The sequence below is a fragment of the Tursiops truncatus genome, chromosome 1, assembly GCF_011762595.2.
Source record: "Tursiops truncatus isolate mTurTru1 chromosome 1, mTurTru1.mat.Y, whole genome shotgun sequence".
NCBI lineage: Eukaryota > Metazoa > Chordata > Mammalia > Artiodactyla > Delphinidae > Tursiops > Tursiops truncatus.
In genome coordinates, this window is record NC_047034.1 from 35583810 (window position 1) to 35610293 (window position 26484).

Below are 26484 nucleotides of genomic sequence, written 5' to 3' on the forward strand. Positions count from 1 at the left end.
TGGTTGCCATGCAATGACTAAAACACAGTCTGTCCTCTTTCTAGAGTTTATTATTAGAAAGGAAACACTTAACAGCAAGTCTGTAACCCATCCCTCCCTTCTGGGAGGGAATGCCTTCCCCTTATAAATGACCTTGACCAAAACCATTTTTAGATAAGTTATGCAAATATTTATGAATAAGGAACTTGGAACACTATAGGATGGTTAGCAATGGAGATAAAATGAAACGTTCATAGTAACAGTAAAACAATTATAAATTCTGTAAGCTCAAGGGCTCTGATAGCATGAAAATGACTTAGGAATTCTCGCAGTTTGAAATTGAGAGAAAGTGCTAAATGTATGAGCTTTAGTAATGTATCTGGAGGAGTAACAATAACGAAGGTGTCAAGGGTGTGATTTCCTTGGAAAACTCTCCAAGCCCTTTTGTTAAGTTTTCTCTTATTCAGCAATCAAGCCACTGTTTGAAGAAGGCTGGGGAGTGTCTTTGATCATTCTCCCTGTTTTATAAATAGGTGAATGAACACCCTTATTGTGTGACTCAACTCAATAATGAAGGAGTTTTTGTCAAATTATAAGATTTGTGATGGTGAGGGCCCAATAAACACATAACATACTACTTTTCAATATAGCTGGAAACTTAAAAGATGATCAGGATTAGAAAATGACTTTTGGGAGAGTGCTCCCATGTTGGGTAATGGTCATTATTTGCTTTATTTCTGTAGCCATAATTGTTACATCATGTGTTAAATTTCTCCAGGGTCTTCACTGGGGACTCACCATGAGGAGGGTCAGCCTTTGGGTTCACTAGCTTGTCCTTGTTGGTGACAACCCCACTGATACTTCCTCTGGCAGTCTGGCAATAGCCTGTTACCATGCTTTATGGTTTTGAAGTATTCTGCACCATCCAACCTACACTCATTGTCTTGAAATCATTTGAGAATTTGATAAAAGCTAAGGAGTCTCTCCCCAGAAAAAGGTACACACACATAAGTTGTACATACAATTTAGTGGGGGGTCATGACCTCCTGAAGCCTATCCCTGGACCTCAAGGTAGGAAACCAGGAGGTAGATGATAATCTACACACATACAAATACACCTCATCTTCCTTTCTTTCCTTTGACATAAAAAATGAAGACATCTATTTGATATTAACTCTTAAGCAGAGAAGGGGAATATATGAGATTCTGAAATGCCACTTTTTTTTAACTGGACATTGTGGATTAGTCAAGAATTTGAATAGATTGTAACAAGATAACATTGGTAATCATGGAGAGTAATGTTTTCGTTTTCTTAACTTAAGGGAACAAAGTCTTTCTTCTTTTATTCTCATTAAGCCAGCTGCATTTGGGGCAGAATAACTCCCTTCTGAATTCCCAAAGACATTTAGGTACGCTTTTTGGTTGTATATGTGATACCACACGTTTGAAAACTAAGTCAGATTCTATAGGTGAGTTTCTCCTTGCAATTAAGTGAAATAATTTCAGAAGCATAGGAACCCTTGGGAAGAGCATTCCAGATCTAATGGGACCTCGCCTCAAAAAGTGTAATGCCTTTTTCCGAGGCAAGTATCCAGCCTACTTTCCGAGAATAGCTTGTTTATCCGTTTGGATTTTCTTCATTAGGGATCCATTTACCTTATTGTTTACATTCAGTTTTCACTTCCTAGGTTTTCTCTTTCATCCGTTGCTTTTTTAGAATTTGTGCATGGGATGGAAAACAGCCTCTAGGCACAATTTAGTAAAGTCTATTAAACATTTTTTTCCAAATTTAAATTCCTGGGTCCTTTCACTCAAATACCAGTTGGCCCTTATTTTCTTGTATTCATGAGTGTTTCAGATTAGAGTTGGTTTCAGCTGAAGGTGTCACCAAATCCAAAATAACAGCACCTTACACATGCAGAAGGTTACTCTCACCTACAATGTGCTGGATTCTACCTCATAGTACAATATCAAGCTACCGGAATCATGTCTACATTCCAGTCAGTAAAAAGGGAGCAAAAGGGTACACCAACTTCCTTTAATGGTGTTTTCTAAATGTTGCACGCAGTACTTATTCTCATAGCTCATGGTTATATATTACTGCAGGCAGGCTGAAATGTATTAAAAAAAAAATTCCAAGTGACCTTGTGCCAGCTATAATTGTGGTTTAATTACTAAAGAAGAAGGATGGAATGGATTTTGGGAATGAATAGCAATCTGCTTCAGTAGGTAATAGGGACTTTGCAGGAAGTCTGAAGGGACATAACAAGGTGAGCAGTAGCCTTTGAAGAGTTATATTGCCACCACTTAAAGACACACTATTTGTCATTCATCAAGTCTGATCTGCTGTAGTGCATGTCTGTTTTGACTCACAAGCGAAGCTTATTCTACAATGCTTCATGAACAGTTTGACCTTTTTAAAATTTATATATTTTATTCTCATGTAATCTGAATAAAGGCTACTTTTCTGGCCCAGGTTTTTCTTGGTGAGGCATTCAAGAAACATCAACTCGGTAAATAAAAAATAATCAGAGAAGCAATTTAGATCTTTTCTGAATTGTCTTGACAAAGACCCGAAGGAAATCCATGCGTAACATACTGTAGAACTTTTAAAAATCTTTTCCCAATTCTCTTAAAATCACACACACACACACACATCACAGGGTGTGTTCCCTTTGTTTAACTCCCCACAACTCTTCCCCCAGCCTAGGCATCGCGGACTTTTGTTTTTCTACCCCTCCGCCCTCACCTTCTGATCTCTTCCGCTAATTACTGGCCGCCATCCCTTTGTAAAGTGATCAAACCAGTCTGAGTACAACTTCTGCACCTGATTTATTACCCTAGTTCTCCAGGAAACAATCTGGATTAGATCAAATTGTTCAACAGTCTAGAAGGGTCAGTTAATGCTCATTTATTAGTTTATTCAACCTTGGACACCCATAATAAAACACGTAATCCCTTATATGGAATTACAAAATTCAATACGCTTTGAAAACAAAGTTTTCTTTTAATTTATTTGACCATAAAACCTGACCTGAACTTTGTGAGGATATTTATAGTCTCTCTATATCCCACTTAGTGTAAATATTTTTACATTTCACGAAGAAAATGTTAGGAAGACAGTATTATAGCAATATAGTACCTTTCTAAAGTCCTAATCATTCTGAATCTAAAGTAAGCCACTGAGATGAAGACTTATTTGCAATTATTTCCTGTAATAATGCTCTATTTTATACTCATGTTTATGTAGCAATAAACAAAATTTTCTTTCATTTTTATTATTTATTGTACAAACATTATGTACACTAGATACTGAGGAACATGTATTCCTCAAGAAATAGAATATGTGGTATGTTAAAAATTACTCAAAACTTGGAACTAGACAAACAGAGATCACTGGAGACATTTTTTTTTTTTAAAGAGATTTATTTATTTATTTGTTTTTTGGAGGCGTTGGGTCTTCGTTGCTGCATGCAGACTTTCTCTAGTTGCAGCGAGCGGGGGCTACTCTTCGCTGCAGTGTGTGGGCTTCTCATTGTGGTGGCTTCTCTTGTTGCGGAGCACGGGCTCTAGGTGCACGGGCTCAGTAGTTGTGGCACGCGGGCTCAGTAGTTGTGGCATGCGGGCTCAGTAGTTGTGGCGCACAGGCTCAGTTGCTCCGTGGCATGTGGGATCTTCCCCGATCAGGGCTCGAACCCGTGTCCCCTGCATTGGCAGGCAGATTCTTAATCATTGCGCCACCAGGGAAGCCCTGGAGACATTTTTTATGAATTACTGAGTATTCTCTAGCAGACACTCTCTAGGGATTATTGATTCCATAAGGGTGTGTAATTTTGGTTGACTTTCTATTAACTAGGCTTTTTTACAACTCTCTTATAAGAGTAGAGGTTAATTTGTAGAAAATGGGTAGGAATGCAAATGATTCTTTTCTGAGAACAATGCAAATGATTCCCAATCAGGGCAAAGCAAAAGAATTTTGTCCAGTAGAGATTCAATTAATTTCCATCAGTTAGAAAATCTGATTTCAAGTATTACAATTTGTTGCCCTGTATATTAACCAGTTTTGCTTCTAGTAGAAAAGTCATTTTAGAATACCTTTGACTGACTATATATTATATATCTGTTCCTCAAATTCTTCTTTAAATTCACTGTAACATCTTAATGGTTCCCTCATTAATTAATGAGTTGAGTGAAATCTTTGACACTTGTTCATTTTATATTTACATGAATGTCATGTTATTAATTTTTTGAAAATTATACTTTAAAAGATGCTTGCACTGTAGGAGCTCACATATTAGTTGACCAAAGACACAGAAAAACCATAAAAGCAGTACATAATAAGTTATCAGTATGGATTTGAGGGTCTGTGGTAGAGTTTCTGGGTGACTCTTCTTTTCATTTACTCTGCATTGCTTTATTCATTTAGCAGACGATTCTATCAATACTTTTCATTATGCAATGCAGAGGAAGGGAATGCAAACACAGATGAGGCACAATCCCTATTCTAGAGTTGTTGACAGTTGTTAAAGGGGGAACCACAGGTCCCAAATGACGTCATCTGTGCTAAAGTCCTGATACCAAACCTAGATTTAATATTAATACTTGACCTAATTGCAATTTTGACCTTCCCCAGGAATATACTCTTTTTTTTTTTTTCCCGGTACGCGGGCCTCTCACTGTTGTGGCCTCTCCGGTTGCGGAGCACAGGCTCCGGACGTGCAGGCCCAGCGGCCATGGCTCACGGGCCCAGCCGCTCCGCGGCATGTGGGATCTTCCCGGACCGGGGCACGAACCCGTGTCCCCTGCATCGGCAGGCGGACTCTCAACCACTGCGCCACCAGGGAAGCCCCCAGGAATATACTCTTAATTGGGCCAGTCTGAAATTTTCTGGTCAGCACTAATGAGGTAAGCTGCATGATTAGACTCTCATTTTTTCCCCCAAAGAAGGTGACCTATCCTGAAACAATTCTTCCTTTTCTTTTGCTAGTAACTTCCTTGCCCCACTCTCCTTCTATAAAAACCCTCCATTTTGTACAACTCCTCAGAGTGCCCTTGTATTTACTAGGTGGGATGCTGCCCGATTAATGAATTGTTGAATAAAGCCAATTAGATCTTGAATTTTGTTTTTTAACATAGTCTAGTGTGGCAGAAAGACATGCACAAATCATTACAAAGTAATGATAATGGGGCTTCCATGGTGGCGCAGTGGTTGAGAGTCCGCCTGCAGATGCAGGGGCCACGGGTCCGTGCCCCGGTCCGGGAAGATCCCACATGCCGCGGAGCGGCTGGGCCCATGAGCCATGGCCGCTGAGCCTGCGCGTCCGGAGCCTGTGCTCCGCAACGGAAGAGGCCACAATAGTGAGAGGCCCGCGTACTGCAAAAAAAACCAAAAAAACAAAAAAACAAAGTAATGATAATGGATGGGGATGAGAATAACATTAGAGACCTTACTGTGTTTTTATGCCTTTATATTTATTATTATGCTTTATATTTGTTATTTTATTTAAACTTAAGATTTTGTAGGAATTTTACCCCAGTTTTGTAATTGGAGCACAGACAACTAGCTAATGGCTGTAATCATCATGAATAAGAAGCTATGGGAACCCCAAAGCAATTTTACATGCTTCATTCCCAAGACCAAAGCATTCCCCTCATCTCTCTCTTAGCTCATTTGGTTGACTCTGGACTCAGGTCAAATCCTGCCCAGAAGACCACGGAATGGGAAGCCTGGTGCAGAGTTGGCAAATGAGGACATTGTGTTGCTGCAGGACTTTGGAGTCCTTCTCAAGTTTGGAATCCACCAGGACCAGCTCCTTTCTGGGAAGCCATATGGTCTGGATGGTTGGAGACAGGTAAGGCTAGTTGACTTCCTTGAGCTTTTAGACTTCAATGCTGCTTACAGTCTTAGGATACCTGGTATTTGAGAAAGGGGGAGGAGGTAGCACCCAGAGTTGGGTTTTACTTGGGAAAGCACAAGGAATGCACACCTCCACCCCCACCTCCCCGCCTCTACCCACAATGCTGGAGAGAGTTGCGGAAGGTGGACTGTAAACACTGGCAAATATCGACAGATGTGAAGGTCATGGCAAGACCATTTGGCCAAAATCTGTTGGGGAAAGATCAGCCTGCAGTTCAAAGGGACTGGTCAACTGGATTTGCATAAGCAACACTTGGGCTATTTCTGAAACTGAGTTTTAAAACCGGCAACTCTTTTTTATCACCCCTTTGGGTTTTTGCAAAATCCCTCCTTGTACCAACTTCCTTACAGCTACTCTTATTTCCTGTTGTAGAATTTTTTTTCCTTCCAGGGAAGAGAAATCAAGACAACCCCTTCTCTAGGAAGGAGGTGGTTGGTCTGATCTCAAGTGGTGTGAGAAGACCTATTTTGATCTAAACCAGGATCTTAGGCTGGGTTATTTCCAACCCGGGTCAAACAATTTTGATCGCAAGATGTTTTTCTGGTTTATGTGCTGTCTTGTGGATATGTGGCTGATTTCTGCCTCAGATGGTACGTATGCTTTTCTAAACCTCAGTTTGTAAGGCATGTGATATCAGTTTGTGGATTATGAGGCATTCTATCTGGGGTTTTAATGAAACTGAAGTTTATAAAATATATTTCCTTCATTGAAAAATCTCAAATTACTTGGCCTAATGCTCTGAACTAAATAGGTTCATAGTAAATATTTAATGATTTTGCTCTATGAAGTGGGTCATTGTCTGCTACTTTCCCGTTCTGTTCTGGGAACAAAAAATGTACCAATTTCAAAATCTTGAGAGGTCTTATTTATGATAAACTCCAGGACCACTATTTGGAAAGGGGATTTTTTTTTTAGGAGTGGATAACTTACGGCTGAACTTGAGTAAAACTCCTGTTATTCTTTTGAAAACAAAACTTTGGGAATCCTCGGGCAGGAAGGGATGTGGATGTACATGGACATGGAAGAGTACAAGGAATCAGAATTAATAATCAAGCCAAAAGACACTTGGATGGGGAATCTAGTAAGTGCTTCCTCAGGGCACGTGATATGTCAAACAAATCTTTTTTTTTTTTTCCCCTCCAACAGAGATCTGTCCAGAACTTCCCCCAGTGGACAATAGCATATTTGTTGCAAAGGAGGGGGAAGGACAAATTCTGGGAACTTACTTATGTAACAATGGCTACCACCTGGTAGGAGAGAAAACCCTTTTTTGTAATGCATCTAAAGGATGGAATGCCTCTGCTCCAGAGTGCTGCTGTAAGTTTGATCTTTCTGCTACTTTGTTCACCTTGTCATCCCTCTGTATTCTTTCATATCGTACCTCCAGTAGGCCATGGTAAGACTTTATAAGAAAGAAAATTCTCAACTTCTTGTAATACATTTTTAAAGCACTCTAGTTGTGGAACTTCTCTTAGTAGGTACATAATCAGCTCTTAGTATTAATTTAGTTGAATTAGTAGACGCAATCATCCCTACAAGAAGGAAAGGATTTCTTTTACATATTAAGACTACTTTTTTGGGGGGGCTGTAATTTGTTTAATATCATATTGCTTTAAAATTTTTAAGTTATGAAAAATTTTAAATATATACAAAAGACAGAACTGTAAAATGAATTCATATGTATGATCAACATGACTTTTTTAATCTACAATTCTGCTTTGCATTATTATTATTTTGAAGTAAATATATCTTATCATTTCATTTCATCCATCATATAATTTTTTTATTTTTATTTTTTTTTGCGGTACGCAGGCCTCTCACTGTTGTGGCCTCTCCCGTTGCAGAGCACAGGCTCTGGACGCGAAGGCTCAGCGGCCATGGCTCACGGGCCCAGCCGCTCTGCAGCATGTGATTTCGTGCCAGACCAGGGCACGAACCCGTGTCCCCTGCATCGGCAGGCGGACTCTCAACCACTGTGCCACCAGGGAAGCCCCCTAATTTTTTTTTTTAAATAAATTTATTTTATTTACTTTATTTTTGGCTGCATTGGGTCTTCGTTGCTGCACGCGGGCTTTCTCTAGTTGTGGTGAGTGGGGGCTGCTCTTCGTCGTAGTGTGCAGGCTTCTGTTGTGGAGCACAGGCTCTAGGCGCACGGACTTCAGTAGTTGTGGCATGTGGGCTCAGTAGTTGTGGCATGTGGGCTCAGTAATTGTGGCTCGCGGCTCTGGAGCGCATGCTCAGTACTTGTGGCGCATGGGCTAAGTTGCTCCGCAGCACGTGGAATCTTCCTGGACCAGGGCTCGAACCTGTGTCCCCTGCATTGACAGGTGGATTCCTAACCACTGCACCACCAGGGAAGCCCCATCATATAATTTTTGAAATGGGAAAATTTATGTTCTCAATTTACAAATGTGATAACAGAAATCTAAGTGATTTGTTCAGGTTCATAAAACTCATTTGTGGTGTCTGTAGAGATGGAGAATAATTAGTCCACATTCTCTTTATTAATACTGTTTTTAGGAATAGCTGGATTAGTTCTCCTTTAAACCTAGAGTGTAAAGTTCTCCTTTATACCTAAAGCACACCTGTATATTTATCCTTTATTCATACAACCAAATTCACATCCCTTTGTATTCTCCTGTTTTTCTACCTGGGCAGAACAAAAGAAAAGAAAGCAAAAAATGATGACTAATGTGTGTATTTGACAGGATGAAAGGGAAGGAAACATTTGCCTCAAACATGGGCTCAAGAATTTTGAGCAATGCTTAACATAAGAGAATGATGAACATGCTATTGGTAATTTCCAATTACATGCTTAATTTTAGTAAGTTCAAATGTCAGTTGTCACTCTTGTGCATGATCAAGACATTTTCTACCACAGTTAAGGGCAACCCAGTCTTTTCTCATTCTGCATTGATATGGTTTCGTACCATGTACCAGTCCATATTAAAAGGTGCAGTTTTACTTTCTCATTTTCAATTTTCTTGATGAAGCCTGAGGAGGTCTAGCCTTTGCTGTGGTAGCTTTCCGCTTAGCCCTTTCAGATCTCTGCCTGTTTTCTTCTTCAGTGGGCCACTGTCCTGACCCTTTGCTGGTGAATGGTGAGTTTAGTTCCTTGGAGCCTGTGAACGTGAATGACACTGTCACGTTTAAATGCAATGAGCATTACGTCCTCAAGGGCAGCAATTGGAGCAGGTGCCTAGAGAACCACACCTGGGTGCCTCCCTTTCCTGTCTGCAAAAGCAGTAAGTATAAGAGAAAAAAAGGGTAAATCCCAAAGATACTGATCGGCAGTAAAAGTCTAGCCATTCACCACATGCCCACAACGCTGTCCTCTTTTTTGTATCTAGAAAGGGTTTAGGATCTAGCAGGCAGCCAAGAAAGTGCCAAGCTCAACACAAGCAATGCATTCTAATGCAATGATCAGCACCCAAACAATAAACAACATCCGCCCCCCCCCGCCTCCCCTCCCCCAAGTAGGATTCCTGTACTACTAGATCTAACACAGGGTAGTTTGGGACATCCGACTATATTTTTTTAAAATTTCAAGATTATGTGATAACTTTTTTTTTTGAAAGATAAACAAAAAAAGGAGGAAAAAAGACCATAACTCATCATTGCAAAATTACATAGAATAAGAGTTGAAAATACCTCCTTTTATCACTATAGTTCATAGCTCTCAGAGGTAATTAGTTGGATGTGTTTAATGACTTTTTATTATGTTTACACAGATATTTTAAATAAATGCACACACACACATACCAATACACATATATACCTACAAAGATGGGACTTTGCTATACATATTTTTTAAATAGCTTCTTTTTTCATATAACAATATACATGGGAATCTTTTTCAGATCAGTATGTATAGCTCTACCTCCTGCTTTTTAACTACATGTGGATATGCCATGATTTATTCCATATCTCTCATATTGATGAACATTTATTATACTTCCATATTTTTGCTATTACAAACAATGATGAAATGAATGTTATTGTATATATATATATATGTCTATACACATACATCTTTATGTCTATGCTACTATTTCTATAGGATAGAGTCCTAGAATGATTGGTGAGTCATAGGATATCATTATTTGCAAAATATACCTGAAAAATCCAAGAAATTCTACCAAAAACTTCATTCTTGGATACAAAATAAATACTGAAAAATCAACAGTTTTCACTTTCTAGTAATAGTTATCAGATGGATATTGAAATGTAAAAATAATTCCATTCATGACACCTATAGGAAAATTTACCAAGGGACATAAAATAAGACGTGACTAAAAGAAAAGATCCTGGATGGGCAGACTTGGTATTACAATGCACTCCTAACCAGAATTTTAAATTAAAAAATAGGAAACAAAAAATTAATTTTAAAATCTCATTTGGAATGGTACACGTCTAACATTGCAAATTTATTTATTTCAATACTTTATTTTTTTAGAGCAGTTTTAGGTTTCTAATAAAATTGAGAGGAAGATACAGAGATTCCCCCTGTTGCCCCTGTTCCCACATATGCAATAGCCTCCCCCCTGCCCCCCCCCCATTATCAACGTCACTCACAAGAGTGGTACATTTGTTACAACTGATAGGCTTACATTGACACATCATTATCACTCAAAGTCCATAATTTACCTAAGAGTTCACTCTTGGTTTTGTACATTCAATGGATTTGGACCAATGTATAATGACATATGTACATGGTTATAATCTCATACAGAGTATTCTCACCACCCTAAAAATCCTCTGTGCTCTGTTATTTATCACTTTACTTCCCCCACCCCTCTCAACCACTGATCTTTTTATTGTTTCCATAGTTTTGCCTTTTCCAGAATATCATACAATTAGAATCATACCTTGTGTGGCCTTTTCAGTTTGTCTACTTTCACTTAGTAACATGCATTTATGGTTTCTCCATGTCTTTTCATGGCTTGATAGCTCATTTCTTTTTAGTGCTGAATAATGTTTCGTTTCTGGCTGTACCACAGTTTACTTATCCATTCACTTTCTGAAGGACATCTTGGTTGCTTCCAAGTTTTGATAATTATGAATAAAACTGCTAAAAATATCCATGTGAAGGTTTTTTTTTCTATGATGTAAGTTTTCACCTTCTTTGGGAGTTAGATCATGTGGTCAGAGTATATTTAGTTTTGTGAGAAACCACCAAACTGTCTTCCAAAGGGGCTCTACCATTTTGAATTCCCACCAGCAATGTATGAATACTGCTGTTCCAAAACCTTCCCAGCATTTGGTGGTGTCAGTGTTCCAGAGACTGACTATTCTAATAGATGTGTAATAGTATCTCACTGTTGTTTTAATTTGCATTTTGCTGATGACATATGATGTAGAGCATCTTTTCATATGCCATCTGTATATCTTTGGTGAGGTGTCCATTTGGGACACTGGAGTTCCTTAATCAACTCATTGAAATTCTTTTTCCTTTCTTCCACACAACTTTTGAACTCAGGTTTTGATCTTTTAAAAGTTATTTATTAACCGCTCAAGTAATACATCTCTGTTGTGGAAAAATACAGAAAATAAAAGAAGAAAACATTTAATTACCTACAAACCTACCACCCAGAGATAACAGAGTACTTCGGTATATAATTTTCAGACTTTTTTTTTTCTGTTCATATACGTTGGTATGTGCCTGTGTTTTACAAAAATAGTATTATATTATACATGCTCTTTTATGCTTTGCTGTTTTAGTTATCTATTTGTTTTGAAGACTTTGTGTTTCAGTAAATACATAATTATTCTTAATTTAGCTGTTAATCTTTTTTTGTGTGTGTGGTACACGGGCCTCTCACTGTTGTGGCCTCTCCCGTTGCGGAGTACAGGCTCCGGACGCGCAGGCTCAGCGGCCATGGCTCACGGGCCCAGCCGCTCCGCGGCATGTGGGATCTTCCCGGACCGGGGCATGAACCCGTGTCCCCTGCATCGGCAGGTGGACTCTCAACCACTGGGCCACCAGGGAAGCCCAGCTGTTAATCTTGATCAACAAGTTTAGACTCATAACCTCAGAGCTGGAAGGGACCTTAGGGATAATATTATTTAGCCTGCTCATCTTATAGATTAAGAAGGAAGCTGAGGACTTCCCTGGTGGCGCAGTGGTTAAGAATCCACCCGCCAGTGCAGGGGACATGGGTTCGAGCCCTGGTCCAGGGAGATCCCACATGCCGCGGAGCAACTAAGCCCATGCACCATAACAACGGAGCCTGCTCTCTAAAGCCCAAGAGCCACAACTACTGAGCCCACGTGCTACAACAACTGAAGCCTGCGGGCCTAGAGCCCATGCTCCACCACAACAGAAGCCACTGCAGTGAGAAGCCTGCGCACTGCAGTGAAGAGTAGCCCCCGCTCGCTGCAACTAGAAAAAGCCTGCGTGCAGCAGTGAAGACCCAATGCAGCCAAAAGAAAAATTAATTAATTAATTAATTTTAAAAAAAGAAGGAAGCTGAGAAAGGTAAAATGGCTTATTTCATGCCATTGGTCAGTGGAAGAGCCAAAACCAAAACTCACAACATCTAGTACCTTGTCCGACTCTCTTTCCATAATTTTACAGCTTCATTCTCTTTCCTCGCAGCTCTGTTCTCCGTTTTTTGCTGAATCCCTCATATGGTACAACTGTCACACAGGGGTAGTAAACCTCCATTTGAGCTCATGCTATTTACTGTTTCAGGAGTTACTTCTTCCATCTCTACCTATAGCCTAATTTTTCCCTTCTTGTACACTGACAATTAGCATCTCTACAACTTAACCTTCCTTTCCTCAAGTTCCTGCCAATCACAGAGTACTCTCGCATCACTAATGACTCAGAGAATGAGCCAGGGGAGGGAGTCTTTCTCATGGATAAATATGATTTGACCAGAAGGAAATGAGTGGAGAACATGTCCCAGATCCCACATGGGCTTGTGAAGGTGGCAGGCGCTGGACTACACAGTTGCACTTAGGGCCCTGGCGTTGTTAATTGAGCATTACTGGACTTCACAGCTGTCATTCTTATACTCCTGTCTCTCAGGAGACTGTGGCCCTCCTGAGAATCCAACTCATGGCTATTTTGAAGGAACAGATTTCAACTCGGGATCTACCATTACTTATTACTGTGAAGCGAGGTAAGTGTATTGCAGCCTTTTAAATATGAGACCTTGCCCATTGACTAGTAGCTTTGTTTTGGAAAAGACCCAGTCTATCTCCGCCTAGTCCCCTGATTACTTAGCACATTCTGATATATATTTTTTTGAATTGATTTTTAAACATTTTTTTAAATTAATTAATTTATTTTTGGCTGCGTTGTGTCTTTGTTGCTGTGCGTGGGCTTTCTCTAGTTGCAGAGAGCGGGGGTTACTCTTTATTGCAGTGCGTGGGCTTCTCGTTGCGGTGGCTTCTCTTGTTGCTGAGCCCAGGCTCTAGGCCCGCGGGCTTCAGTAGTTGTGGCACGTGGGCTCAGTAGTTGTGGCTCGCAGGCTCTAGAGCGCAGGCACAGTAGTTGTGGCTCATGGGCTTCGTTGCTCCGCAGCATGTGGGATCTTCTCGGACCAGGGCTCGAATCCGTGTCCCCTGCATTGGCAGGTGGATTCTTAACTACTGTGACACCAGGGAAGTCCTACACATTCTGATTTTGAGAGCTGCTTTAGCCCACTGCCAGCTCTCCCCAAGCCCTAGAAGACAGACTGATCCTCCTGTTTATCCTAATAGAAGTATCACTCTTTTTTCTCTTAGCTAAGACAAGATAAAATATTTAAAATGTATGTTTTTCTGGGGCTTCCCTGGTGGTGCAGTGATTAAGAATCCACCTGCCAATAAAGGGGACATGGGTTCGAGCCCTGGCCCAGGAAGATCCCACATGCCGCAGAGCAACTAAGCCTGTGCGCTACAACTACTGAGCCTGCGCTCTAGAACTTGTGTGCCACAACTACTGAGCCCATGTGCCACAACTACCAAAGCCCGTGCATCTAGAGCCTGTGCTCTGCAACGAGAGAAGCCACTGCGATGAGAAGCCCACACACCGCAACGAAGAGTAGCCCCTGCTCGCTGCAACTAGAGAAAGCCTGTGCACAGCAAAAGACCCAATGCAGCCACCCCCACAAAAGAAAATGTTTTTCTAAGCAGTCTCAGTCCCAGAACAAAAAGTCAAAAAAACCCCACAGAATATATGGAAGTACAGATATAGAATTATTTAGAATAGAGATTCTTAGGACATAGTAATTAAAGTCTAACCTTAACTTAGACTGCCTGGTCACCTGCTTACAGATCTCCTAACCTTTTCTTTTCCTGGCCTCAATCTTATTAACCCAGAGTCATGTGACCTCACTGGCATTTCAATCTCATTATTTACCTCCAATGCATTTTGCCATCAACTCTCATGTTTTTCTGATTAAGAGCTGAGGCTCCTTTTAAGCAGTTCCCCAAGATTTATTTCAAGGCTGTCTCTAGCTTTCTACTCCTTTTTAGAGCATAGATGACAGATGCTTTTTTTTTTTTTTTGCGGTACGCGGGCCTCTCACTGTTGTGGCCTCTCCCGTTGTGGAGCACAGGCTCCGGAAGCGCAGGCTTAGCGGCCATGGCCCATGGGCCCAGCCGCTCCGCGGCATGTGGGATCCTCCTGGACCGGGGCACGAACCTGTCTCCCCTGCATCGGCAGGTGGACTCTCAACCACTGCACCACCAGGGAAGCCCGACAGATGCCTTTTTAAAGTACTGAACAATGAAGAGGTTCCTCCCTCACCCTTCCCACCCAAAAACTGTGTGTGTAAAAACACATATTTAGAATTTTTCACTCCTCCATGTCTTACAGTCTGACTCATCACTTGGGTCCTCTCCGCCCCCAGGAGAATGATTTTACTTTATGACTGCTTTGTAATATTGAGATAACTTAAGCATGCATTAGGGCTCTGGGGCAGAAAAGTAGATTCTATTACAGTGTGAAATACTGAAACACTGTTACATAAAACCAGCTTTAGTTGCCCTGTTCAAGAAGTGGAAGTGTAAACGTTGTTGCCATTCTTACTTGCGTCCAGGTACTACCTGGTGGGCACACAGCAGCAACAGTGCATTGATGGGGAGTGGAGCAGTACCCTTCCGGTCTGTGAGTTGATCCGAGAAGCTCCCAAACCAGCTGAGTTGGAGTTGGAGAAGGCACTGGTAAGAGTGGGCTCTTTTCTGTCTTATTCACAGCTGTGCCTCCAGGGCCTGGTGTCGCTCTTGGCATATGCTCAGTAAATAGCTGTTCTATTTGGAATGTCTTTGAATGGATTGGTCTTGGCCTGATTGTAGAGTGGGGCCTATAAACTAGTAACTCATGTTTTTGTATATGAATTCCCATTCTCCACCATCGTTAATACCTCATGAGGCCCTTTTGGTAGGGGTTGTTGTCTCATGTGCTTTAAAGAGCAAGGTAGGGCTTCCCTGGTGGCGCAGTGGTTGAGAGTCCGCCTGCCGATGCAGGGGATGTGGGTTCGTGCCCCGGTCCGGGAAGATCCCACATGCCGCGGAGCGGCTGGGCCTGTGAGCCATGGCCGCTGAGCCTACGCGTCCGGAGCCTGTGCTCTGCAGTGGGAGAGGCCACAACAGTGAGAGGCCTGCGTACCACAAAAAACAAAATAAATAAAGAGCAAGTTACCTAAACTTATGTCTTAGACTTGGAAGTATTGCTGCAAAAAGTCTCTAAAATTTTTCTAGACTTCAAAAAAAAAATCACAAAAATGCTGAACAGATCCATTTTCATTGAGACTCCTCTCTTAGTCTATATTTATTACTGGGATGACAAGTAGATTTAAGCCACTAAATTTTATTTTCAGAAAATAAAAAAGTACCTCAGGGGCAGGCAGTGATAACTTCCCCCAAGACACACCAAGTTGCAAGATTTTATATATATCTCTGTACCCCAGGGAGAAGAGAGGGACACTTGGCAGCATCCTGAAAGGGGCCCTAGGCAGCCCCCAACCAACCTGCAAATTTAAATGATTCATCATGTTGAAGACCCAGATCTGTACTGAAGCTAGCCTTGTTCTGAGCCCCCATTTGGGCACCTAAGCACTACTCATTAGCTTCCGAGTGTAGAGCTGAGTCTCAGTTCTTAAATTGTTAACTTCAAAAAATGTTCTTTCTTCAGCTTGCCTTTCAGGAGAGTAAGGAACTTTGCAAAGCCATAGTGAACTTTACACAAAGATTAAAGAAAAGTGGCTTAACGATGGAGAAAGAAAAATTTTTTCTGGAAATAAGGAAAGCTGAGTTGAAGACAAAAATGTTGCCCTGACATTGTCTGAGCAGACTGAGTAATAGAAATACTCCTATGAATAAAATTTCCTCTTGGCTCTGAAATTGGTTTCAGATTTTTCTTTCTTTGGGCCGAAATGCAACTTCATAGTAACCAGCTGCAGTTGCATGACGCATGGGGTGTGTCTGTGTGTGTGTGTGTGTGTGCGTGTGTGTTGGATGTAGAATGATCAAGTGTGGTGATTGTCTAAGACCAGAATTAGAAACGCATTAATGGGAAGGGAAAGGTTTAATTTCCTGTCTGAAAGAGAATGGGAAGCTCAGATCACAGCTAAGGTACATGCCTTATTTTTTTTCTCTTTTCTTCTTTTGGCAGTGCCGCACGGGTTGGGGGAATCTTAGTTCCCCCATCAGGGATTGAACCTGGGCCCTTGGCAGTGAAAGCGTGGAGTACTAACCACTGGACTGCCAGGGAATTACTGTTTCATTTTTTAATATGAGATGCAAATTATTAACAAAAATTAACCCCCAATTAACCAAAACTTATGAGGCAAAAATTAATGTCTCATTTTGGGAAAATAGGCTCAGAACAGCTATAGCCTTAAAATGACTTATGGAGACAAAAGTAGAGTTAGAACCCAAACTCTCGCCTGGATCTCCCAGACATCTTGTTTATAAAACCAGGTTTCCAAACCTTCTGTGGTAATATTGCTCACTGCCTTTTGGATGAAACTTAGCCCTCAATTTGAGATGTTGCAACACATATGAATATATTTTCTTTTTTTTCCTTTTTGCGGTACGTGGGCCTCTCACTGTTGTGGCCTCTCCCGTTGCGGAGCACAGGCTCCGGACGCGCAGGCTCAGCGGCCATGGCTCACGGGCCCTGCCGCTCCGCGACATGTGGGATCCTCCCGGACTGGGGCACGAACCCACGTCCCCTGCATCGGCAGGTGGACTCTCAACCACTGTGCCACCAGGGAAGCCCTGAATATATTTTCTTATTCTTTTTTCAGAGGACGAAAGAAATAAGAATCCTTAGGTTTTCTTGTCAAGATTTTATACTGATCTGGTATGACAAGCTTCTCCCATCTCTGACTCTGACCTCTACTCCAAATGCATAGGAACTCTTGGTAAAATACAAACAAAATACAGAAAAGAGCCTGAAATAATGGAAAATCTCTAGGGGAAGTTATGAGGGAGAACAAGAAACAGCCTCTTGGGTAGCCTACAGTCTGTTAATAGACACATATATACATATCATTAATTCAGTGTGTTTAGAATGAAGCAAACCCCTCTCATGAAAACTGCTATGGGCGCTTGCATGGGAGGAGGCTGACTTCTGTCTTAAGAGGAGGACGAGGCAGGAAAATGGTCAAGGTAGACGGCACAGTATTTTTTTTTTTTTTTTTTTGCGGTACACGGGCCTCTCACTGCTGTGGCCTCTCCCCTTGTGGAGCACAGGCTCTGGACGCGCAGGCTCAGCAGCCATGGCTCACGGGCCCAGCCGCTCCGCGGCATGTGGGATCTTCCCGGACCGGGGCACGAACCTGTGTCCCCTGCATCGGCAGGCGGACTCTCAACCACTGCGCCACCAGGGAAGCCCAAACGGCACGGTTTTTTGGATCCTTGAAAGTGATTACTATTTAGAGACAAAGATTAGGGAGAAGGATGTTCCAAGTGGAAAGAAGATTTGAGAAATGTAGTAAAAAGTCATAAGCTTTTATTTTTAATTGAAGTAGAGTTGATTCACAATATTATATTAATTTCAGGTGTACAACATGGTGATTCAATTGTTAATAGATTATATTCCATTTAAAGTTACAAAAAAATAATGGCTATATTTCCATGCTCTGTACAATATATCCTTATTGCTTAACTATTTTATACATAGTATTTTGTACTTCTTAATCTACTACCCCTATCTTGCTCTTCCTGCTTCCGTCTCCCCACTGGTAGCCACTAGTTTGTTCTCTATATCTGTGAGTCTGTTTCTGTTTTGTTATATTCATTCATTTATTTTATTTTTTTAGGTTCCACATACAAAGGATAACATAGAGTATTTTTCTTTCTCTGCCTGACTTATTTCACTAAGCATAATACCCTATAGGTCCAACCACATTGTTGCAAATGAGAGTCATAAGCTTTTTAACCAAGTAAATGGTTACTCCTACTCCTACGATTAATCTAAATTGACCAAAATTTCATTCATAGTGATAGAGTGGCATGGACATATATACACTACCAAACGTAAAATAGATAGCTAGTGGGAAGCAGCCGCATAGCACAGGGAGATCAGCTCGGGGGTTTGTGACCACATAGAGGGGTGTGTTAGGGAGGGTGGAAGGGAGGGAGACGCAAGAGGGAAGAGATATGGGAACATATATATGTATAACTGATTCACTTTGTTATAAAGCAGAAACTAACACACCATTGTAAAGCAATTATACTCCAATAAAGATGTTAAAAAAAAGGCCAGTTTATGGAGGCTTTTAAAGGGCAAGTTAGAGAATTTAAGCTTTATTTTGTAGGCAGTGAGTAGAGATGGAAAACTTGCAAGCAAGGAAGTGATAAGGACAGAACATAGATTTCTCTCACAACAGTATGTAGGACAGGTGTAGTAGGAAAAGAACTGAGACAGAGAAACCAATGAAAGGTCTATAGCAATAGATCCACCCGAGAGACAATGATGACCTGAACTGGTTTGATGACATTAGAAATAGAAAAGAGACAGCAGATTTGAGAGACATTGCAAGATCAAAACATCTTGTTAACTGATTGAACGTTGGAGGATGAGGGAGATGAAGTGTTTAAAGGTGAGGCTGAAACTCCATTCCAGGAAGCCTGGATTAACCTTGGGGTCAGAAGGTAAAGTTTCTGGGCAGGAAATGAGAAGTTGTCCGTTGTTGAGTATAAAGGTGCAATGAAAAATGTAAGCCTGAGTTTAGGAGAGTAATGAGAGATAAAGATGTAGTTATGGGGTAGCCCTCTTATAGGGAATAGTTAAAGCCACGAGAACAGGTAAGATAGATGTAAAGAGAAACATTTTTAAAAGGAAGGACTTGGGATTTATCTACATTTAGGGTTGAAAAGTAGGAAGACAGGTAATAACAATGAAAAAAGAGCAGTTAGTAAGATAGGAAAATCAGAAATGTTTAGGGTAATGGGAGCCAAAGGAGAAGAGAGTTTCAGAAAAGAGATGATCTGCAGCATTAGAGGCTGCCGAGAAGTCATAAGTGTTGAGTTAAAGAAATTGTTGATTTGGAGACAAGGGCGCACCTCACAGAGGTGTGTCAGTAAAGGTGGGAGGAAGCCAGATTGAAGACCACAATGGGAGGGGTGGGGAGTGATTATAGAGAAAAAGTAGGCAGGAAACATAGGAGATTCTTTTGAGCCGTTCAACATCTCACAACAGAAGAAAACTTGAATTTGAAGTTTTGGCAAGACTGAGGGAACATTTCAGGATGGAAGATACATTGAAAATAAGGAAGGAAAGAAAAGAAACCTCTTCTGAAACAGGAGTGAAGAGGGAAGACAATCTGAGGCAGATAGAAGCTAACGTGGAATGATTTCTTAGTAAAGCAGGAGGCAAGATCATCTGCTGAGAGTAAGACAATTTGGTGACCTGGAGAGAAAAATCTGGAATAGTCACTATGGCAAGTAAAGAAAAGGATTCCAGCTGATTGAGAAATGGTATTTGAAGACCCAGCTTTAAAGGTTATATTTCCTCCAACTTCGTTCTCAAGACTGCATAGTTTTGTATCCTCTTTTATACTCATTCTTGTCAAATCAAAAATCAGCAAATCAGCCTCCCCTTTGTGACTTGGTCCATGCTTAAACGCTTCTCTCTCTCTTTTTTCTTTTGGCCCTGCCACATGGCTTGCAGGATCTTAGTTCTCCGACCGGAGCGCAAACCTGGGCCCAGCAGTGAAAGCACCGAGTCCTAACCTCTGGACCATCAGGGAATTCCTGGTCTATGTTCTCTTTACCTCTAGTATCTTTCTTATTTTCATCTAATAATTTCCACTTGTCATTCAAAGCCCTGCTCAAATCTCCTGTCTTTTGTCAAATCTTCTGCTGTGGTTCAACTCCTTTTCTGAAGACTTTATAGGACTTTTGGTGTTTATTACAGAAAAGGTGAAGTGGTCAGGAAGAATTGCTCTTTAGTAGTAGTCCCCTGAACATACAAACCTTAATCCTGAGGATTAAGAGCTTAATTGGATAATGTCAGGGTTTGTGGTCCTTCTTAGGACCACATGTGATAACAAACATGGCTGGCCCTTTGTTGCATCCTTCTGAGGAACACTCAGTGATAGACCAACTTCTGGAGGTCGTGTATTTCTGGAGTACTGATCATGTGCCAAGCATCTCAGCCTATTGCCGGAACTCTTCACCCTCTGTACTTTCTTGGAGTGGGATGGAGACCAGTACAGGGGAAGGTCATCTGTCCCTGAACCCAAGGAAAGCCTGCTGGACCTAGAATCACAGAAAGTGGATCATTTTTGTGGACCTAGTCTGAACCCTGCAGTATCTAAGGTTTCCAGGCTAGCTGGTTTGCATCTTGTATAACCCTCTTTTGTTTATAAAAAGAAAAAAAAGAATTCTGGCGTCAAATTTATATTACCTTTCCACTTAGGGGAAATGGTTGGCACAGGAGAAAGTAAACAATTGCGACATGTTATCAAGAAAGAGGGCTAGTGAAGAGGAAGGTGATTAGATAAACACGGTTGCTTTACTTATGCTGTTAATCATTCACTGAGCCAGTAGGGAGTCTCTGCCCATCCATTTATATTTGGCCATCCCTGAACAGCCAACCACATGGCTGGAATTCAGGGACTTTTTGGTGGAGCAATTACTAGCCAGCTTCAGGGTGCTCTGGTAAACTCTTATCTGGGGAGGAACTAAGCCTATTACAGAACAAAGCAGTTTTCCTCACTTACACACTACCCAAGGCACGATGACAGAGTCTTCTTCCTCCGCTACCTGCAGGTAGGTGGAGTATCCAGGGCACCTTGGGGGAAAGGCTGGTAGTTTGGCCCTTTAAGGAATACAAGATTAGAAGGATAATGCAGAGACCAAACTTGGGGGTGTTTTCAACAGAAATCTTTTCAGGGATACTGCATTAGGGGACAGTGTGACTTGGAAAGTACTTTTAACCCCTACTGAGCCTCAATTTTCTATTATAAATAGGGGAATAATAATGCATGCTAATAAAATACACTGAAGCAAAAAAGAAGTAAGAAGTTGCTCTTATTATTGCATCTAAAAGTTGAGTGTGTTTGTTTGTTAATCCTTTACTACCTCTCCACGTAGGGCAGCTGAGGCAGGATGTAAGCCAGATGTCCCAAAGGGAGTCACAGGAGACCTGGTTTTCAGAGTCTACATTCTGAAAATTGGTGCAATTTCCTTTAGAGATTTTATTAACCCCTCTACATCTCCTCCACCACTGATAGCAAAGACCTTTAGATTTAATCACAAGGAGGATATTGGTCAGCCTCCAGTTAGTTTCTGAAGCTAGAAGCCTTTATTGCCCTCATCTCCTTTCTCTCCCTCACTTTTTGAATCTGGCAATGTTGATTAACTTCACTTCTTGAAATTCCCTTCTCCCTTGGTTGAGCAAGACGTAATACTTCTCTGGTTTTAGTTTTAATTCTTCAACCACCCTTCTCTTTGCTGACTCCTGTTCTGTCCCTAAATGTAGTACTAAAGGAGAATACAAAGTAGAGTGCCCAGAAGAGGAAGAAGCATCAAAGAAGTTTTGTATTAAGTGTAGAGATACATTTGAATATAATATGGGTACAGAAGGAAGGAGCTGATAGAGAGATAAAGAAATTCTAGGAAAGAAGAGAATTTTGTGGAAGCAAGTTCTTTCTGGAGTCTGAAAGTTATGTGATTGAGAGTGCAGGTGTAAGTCAGGAGACACTCCATCTGAGATTGGAGAAAAATTAATTCTTTCCAGAGGTATCTGAATTTTTAAAAAGGGAGTTTAGATAAAATAAATACATTAACTTAAAAAGTAATCTCTAATGGGAGGAGGAATTTGGAGGCTGAGGATTTTCCCAGAGCCTCTCAAATTGTACTGCCTCGGCAAGTGCCAATGGTATTTTTCATAAGAGACCCTCCATGGTGACTATAGTTCTTGAGCTGGTTTCATTTCTATATGAATTTAAAAGGTGATGATGTCATTGAAATAAGAGGGCATTTGCTAGGGAAGTCTTAGATTTTCAGTGGGCAATTACAGAATTCTAGGGTTTGTAGGGAATAGAAAGATAATCCAAGTTTAATGTCATCATTTTAAGGGTGAGAAACTGAGATCTGAGGAGCTGATGTAGCTTCTTCAAGGTCATAGAAATTGACTGGTATTGCTGGGACTCAAATTCAGGTCTCCTCAGCTCACAAGTCCTAGGCTCCATCTCCATACTCTGTGGTTTGCTGAGTCCTATGCAGGCTCTGCTGAAGGACCACAGTGGGTCGTGATGATGAATTGTAAATGCTACACCTGGCCCACTGAGCCACTGCACATCCTGAGAACTAGTAAGGGAAGTCGAATCACTGAATCATCTCTTCAAAATTTATAAAGCACTTCCTACATATTATTTCATTTGGTCCTCAGTAGGTATTTAGTCATTCTCACTCTGAAGGTAAAACAAAATTAAATTTCATTTATTCATTCTCACTCTGAAGATAAAACAAAATTAAATTTCATTTATTTCACGTTTATTGGATAACTATTATTATGCCAGTTAATATTGGGTTAGAAAGTGGAAGGCTGAATAAACACCCTCTTTGTCTCCAAGGGACCTATAATCTACTGCAAGAGGCAAAAGTGAATAGTTACAATACAGTGTGGTGTTACAATGAAGGTATCAGCAAAGTATTAGGGAAGCATAGCAGAGACTGATATTTCCTGAGGAGAGGGTTGGGCAGTTCTTCACCAAGGAGGTGGCATTTGATCTGGATAGTGCATCACGGGGAGGCTGGAGGTAAGAGTATTCATGCACAAGAGACATCATACGATAATGCTTGAAGGTGTTTAGAAAGTTCCAGGATATGTTTTGGGAAAGGTAAGCACTTACATGTGGTTGAAGCACAATGTTTTAAGTGAGCAGAAGTAGAGGGAGAGTTGGGAGAGTTGTGGGGACCTAGAGAATTGGGGACCATGGATATTTTTAAGTAAATTGCTTTTTAGGAATATAACTGCATCAACATGGAAGGTGGCTTACAGTTGTTGAAGGCTTTTGCTGTGGTGGAGGCTGGGGTGAAGGGAACTAGGAGAACATAAACCAGGACTATGGAAGTGGGTATAAGAGAGAATGACAGATTCTCGTGTTGCTACAGCCAATGGGACAAGACTTGGTGACTCTGAATATGGAAAGGTGGCAAGCGAGAGGAGGCTAGGATGATTCAGGTTTCTAGTCTGGGAGACTGGATGGTGATTATTACCTTGGCTGAGACAGAAAGCAAAGGTGAAGCAGTGTTGAAAGGAAGATAGTGTGTTTAGTTTGGGATATGTTGGATTCAAGGTGCCTGGGAGATACAAATGAAGCAGTTGGAAATACTGAGCTGAACCTTGAGTCGTATTATAACAAATTTTGAAAAAGGGTTTTTGTTTTGGTTTGGTTTTTGCTTAAATAAGAAATCTAAGAAGTGGTTGTCAGGAACTGGGGGGTGGGAGAAACATGGAGAGGTTGGTAAAGGGATATAAGTTTTCAGCTATAAGATGAAGAAGATTTGAGGATTTAATGTTAAACATGGTGATAACACTGTATTGTACAATTGAAATTTGCTAGGAGAGTAGAACTTAAATGTTATTTCCAGAAAAAAAAAAGAAGATACGCTTCTATGTGGAATCTAAAACAAACAAACAACAACAACAAAAAACCCAGAACAAATTTATAGAAAGAGACTTGTTGTTACCAGAGGTGGAGGGTGGGGGTGGGGTGGGGGGAGGAATTGGAAGAATGTGGTCAAAAGGTACAAGCTTCCACTTATGAGATAAATAAGTGCTAGGCATGCAATGTACAACATGATGACTACAGCTAACACTGCTGCATGATATATAGGAAAGTTGTTGAGAATTAATCATGAGTTCTCATCACAAGGAAAAATTTCTCCTTTTTATTTTCTTTGTTTTCTTTTTTTAAATTTTAAGTGTTACTACATTTAAATAAAATATATATATATATATTTATTTGACTGCATTGGGTCTTAGTTGCTGCATGGGGGATCTTTGTCTTAGTTGCTGCATGGGGCATCTTTGTTGTGGAGTGTGGGCTCAGTAGTTGCAGCACGTGGGCTCTCTAGCTGTGGTGCTCGGGCCCCAGGTGGTTGCCCCAGGGCATGTGGGATCTTAGTTCCCCAACCAGGGCGCGAACCCACATCCCCTGCATTGGAAGGAGAAGTCTTAAATGCTGGACCACCAGGGAAGTCCTCTTTGTTTTCTTTTTATTGTATCTATATGAGAAGATAGAGGTTTGCTGGACCTATTATGGTAATCATTTCACAATATGTGTAAATCAAATCTTCATGCTGTACAACTTAAACTTATGCAATGATGTATGCCAATTATTTTTCAATGAAACTGGGGGAAAAAGATAAATATGTGATGTGATGGATGTGTTAATTAATTAGATGGGGGAGCAGGGGGAAATCCTTTCATAATGTATACGCTTGTCAAATCACCATGATGTACACTTTAAGTATCTTACAATTTAAGTATGTCTCAATAAAGCTGAAATTAAAAAAAAAAAAAGAAATCCAACAGTCAAAAGTTTTAATTTACATTCAGGATTTTAAGTGAAGAAGAAAGTGTAACAATTTATTTTTGGATTTGCAAAGAAAACTCACAAGTATTTATAACTTTCAAAAACAGAATAGTTAATTTAAATATTATCCAAGACAAAAAATAATTTGCTAAGATAACCAGTCAGAATTATAGACTTTTCCAGGGTTGAAGACTATGCTCAAGTGGTAGAGAAACAATCTCCTTTGTTAGATATAACATTTGCAGGTCAATTTTATGATGTAGATATCTGCTTTTCTGTAGCTTCAGGGGAAGAGAAAAAAATTCCTTCTTATTTTGCTGAAATTTCTTTCACCGACTTTTAGAAAGATCCACAGTCATGAGGCTCAGCACAGGAATTTTCTAATGATTAACAAAAGTAAAGGAGGCAGGCCTGAATGGCTCAAAATTGACATGTGGTAAGTAATAGGGCAGAGTAAGGTTTTTTTTTTTTTTTTTTTTTTTGCGGTACGCGGGCCTCTCACTGTTGTGGCCTCTCCCGTTGTGGAGCACAGGCTCCGGACGCGCAGGTTCAGTGGCCATGGCTCACGGGCCCAGCTGCTCCGCGGCATGTGGGATCTTCCCAGACCGGGGCACGAACCTGCGTCCCCTGCATCGGCAGGCGGACTCTCAACCACTGCGCCACCAGGGAAGCCCCAGAGTAAGATTTTTTATTAACAATAGAGTTTATGGAACATGTATGTTTCTGCACTTACAGGAGACAACGGGGCCCAGAAGTCTGTGAGTGATTCATGGATGATGGTCAAAGTCATGGGGTGGATGAGTTCCTTACAGGAAGACATCCTAATGAGGGAAGAATAAGCCCAGGACGGACCCTGCCGTGGGTGCCAGCTTTGCTGCTCTGGGTGCGGCACTGGGTTTCACTGTTATCACGGGCCACAGTGAAGACCTGACCAAGACGTCTGCCCCAAGTCCAGCGTGTTTTCCTCTTCACCAGGGCTTAGCTAAAGTTCCCTGGAATTGCAGCCATTATAATTTTATATCATTATCATGATGATGTTTTGACTCTAGGAGTTCTTATTCTGTCAGAATCACCTTCCGACACCAGTTCTGTCACCCTTTTCCTTAACGTTTCTCATGAATATTTACTATGTGCTGTCCATGCTCCAAACCAAGCCCTCTCATCAATTCTGGGAGACATGTGTAGTTATTTTTATTTTATGAAAAAGGAAATTGAAGCTTAGAGGAGCTTAGAGGGCTGAGTATCTTGCCCATGGGTACACAGTTCCCATGTGGTGGAACCAGCTTTGAACCTGCATGGCCTGGGTCTGATTCCATGCCCAGGGTCTGGCCACACACTATCCTGCTGTGTCCCCAGCACTGTGTCTGTGGCCCTGTTACAAGACTGCGTGATGTAAATCCCTCACCGCAGGGTAGGGTCTGTACGTGTGGCTGCCTTTTCGCTCCTGTCATAACCTGTGGTGTTTGTTTATTCCTTCCCTCCTTACTATCCTATGTTTTATGGTTGATGATATGATAACTTCGGGTTAAGGATGGGGAATAGCCGAGAGTAAAATCGCTAGGGTCTGTTCTTATTAAGATGTGCCTTTTTTTTTT

At 41.1% G+C, this 26484-nt stretch overlaps 1 protein-coding gene across 1 annotated transcript; it reads left to right on the forward strand.

Annotated features, from left to right (window-relative positions):
• The first annotated feature begins 6357 nt into the window (after nucleotides 1-6357).
• On the forward strand, nucleotides 6358-16225 carry C4BPB (complement component 4 binding protein beta). The gene is made up of 6 exons (XM_019952238.2): nucleotides 6358-6487; nucleotides 7044-7214; nucleotides 8966-9142; nucleotides 12931-13024; nucleotides 14930-15053; nucleotides 16024-16225. The coding sequence occupies exons 1-6, from the start codon at nucleotides 6430-6432 to the stop codon at nucleotides 16165-16167; spliced, it is 768 nt and encodes a 255-aa protein (XP_019807797.1). The 5' UTR covers nucleotides 6358-6429; the 3' UTR covers nucleotides 16168-16225.
• The last annotated feature ends 10259 nt before the right edge of the window (nucleotides 16226-26484 follow it).

What these genes read in the sequence shown, in the direction of transcription:
- C4BPB (XM_019952238.2), top strand. Translation starts at nt 6,430, where the DNA reads ATGTTTTTCTGGTTTATGTGCTGTCTTGTGGATATGTGGCTGATTTCT. An exon ending in ACTTATTACTGTGAAGCGAG is followed by an intron (nt 13,025 to 14,929) that starts GTAAGTGTATTG and finishes ACTTGCGTCCAG; the next exon opens with GTACTACCTGGTGGGCACAC. An exon ending in TGGAGTTGGAGAAGGCACTG is followed by an intron (nt 15,054 to 16,023) that starts GTAAGAGTGGGC and finishes TTCTTTCTTCAG; the next exon opens with CTTGCCTTTCAGGAGAGTAA.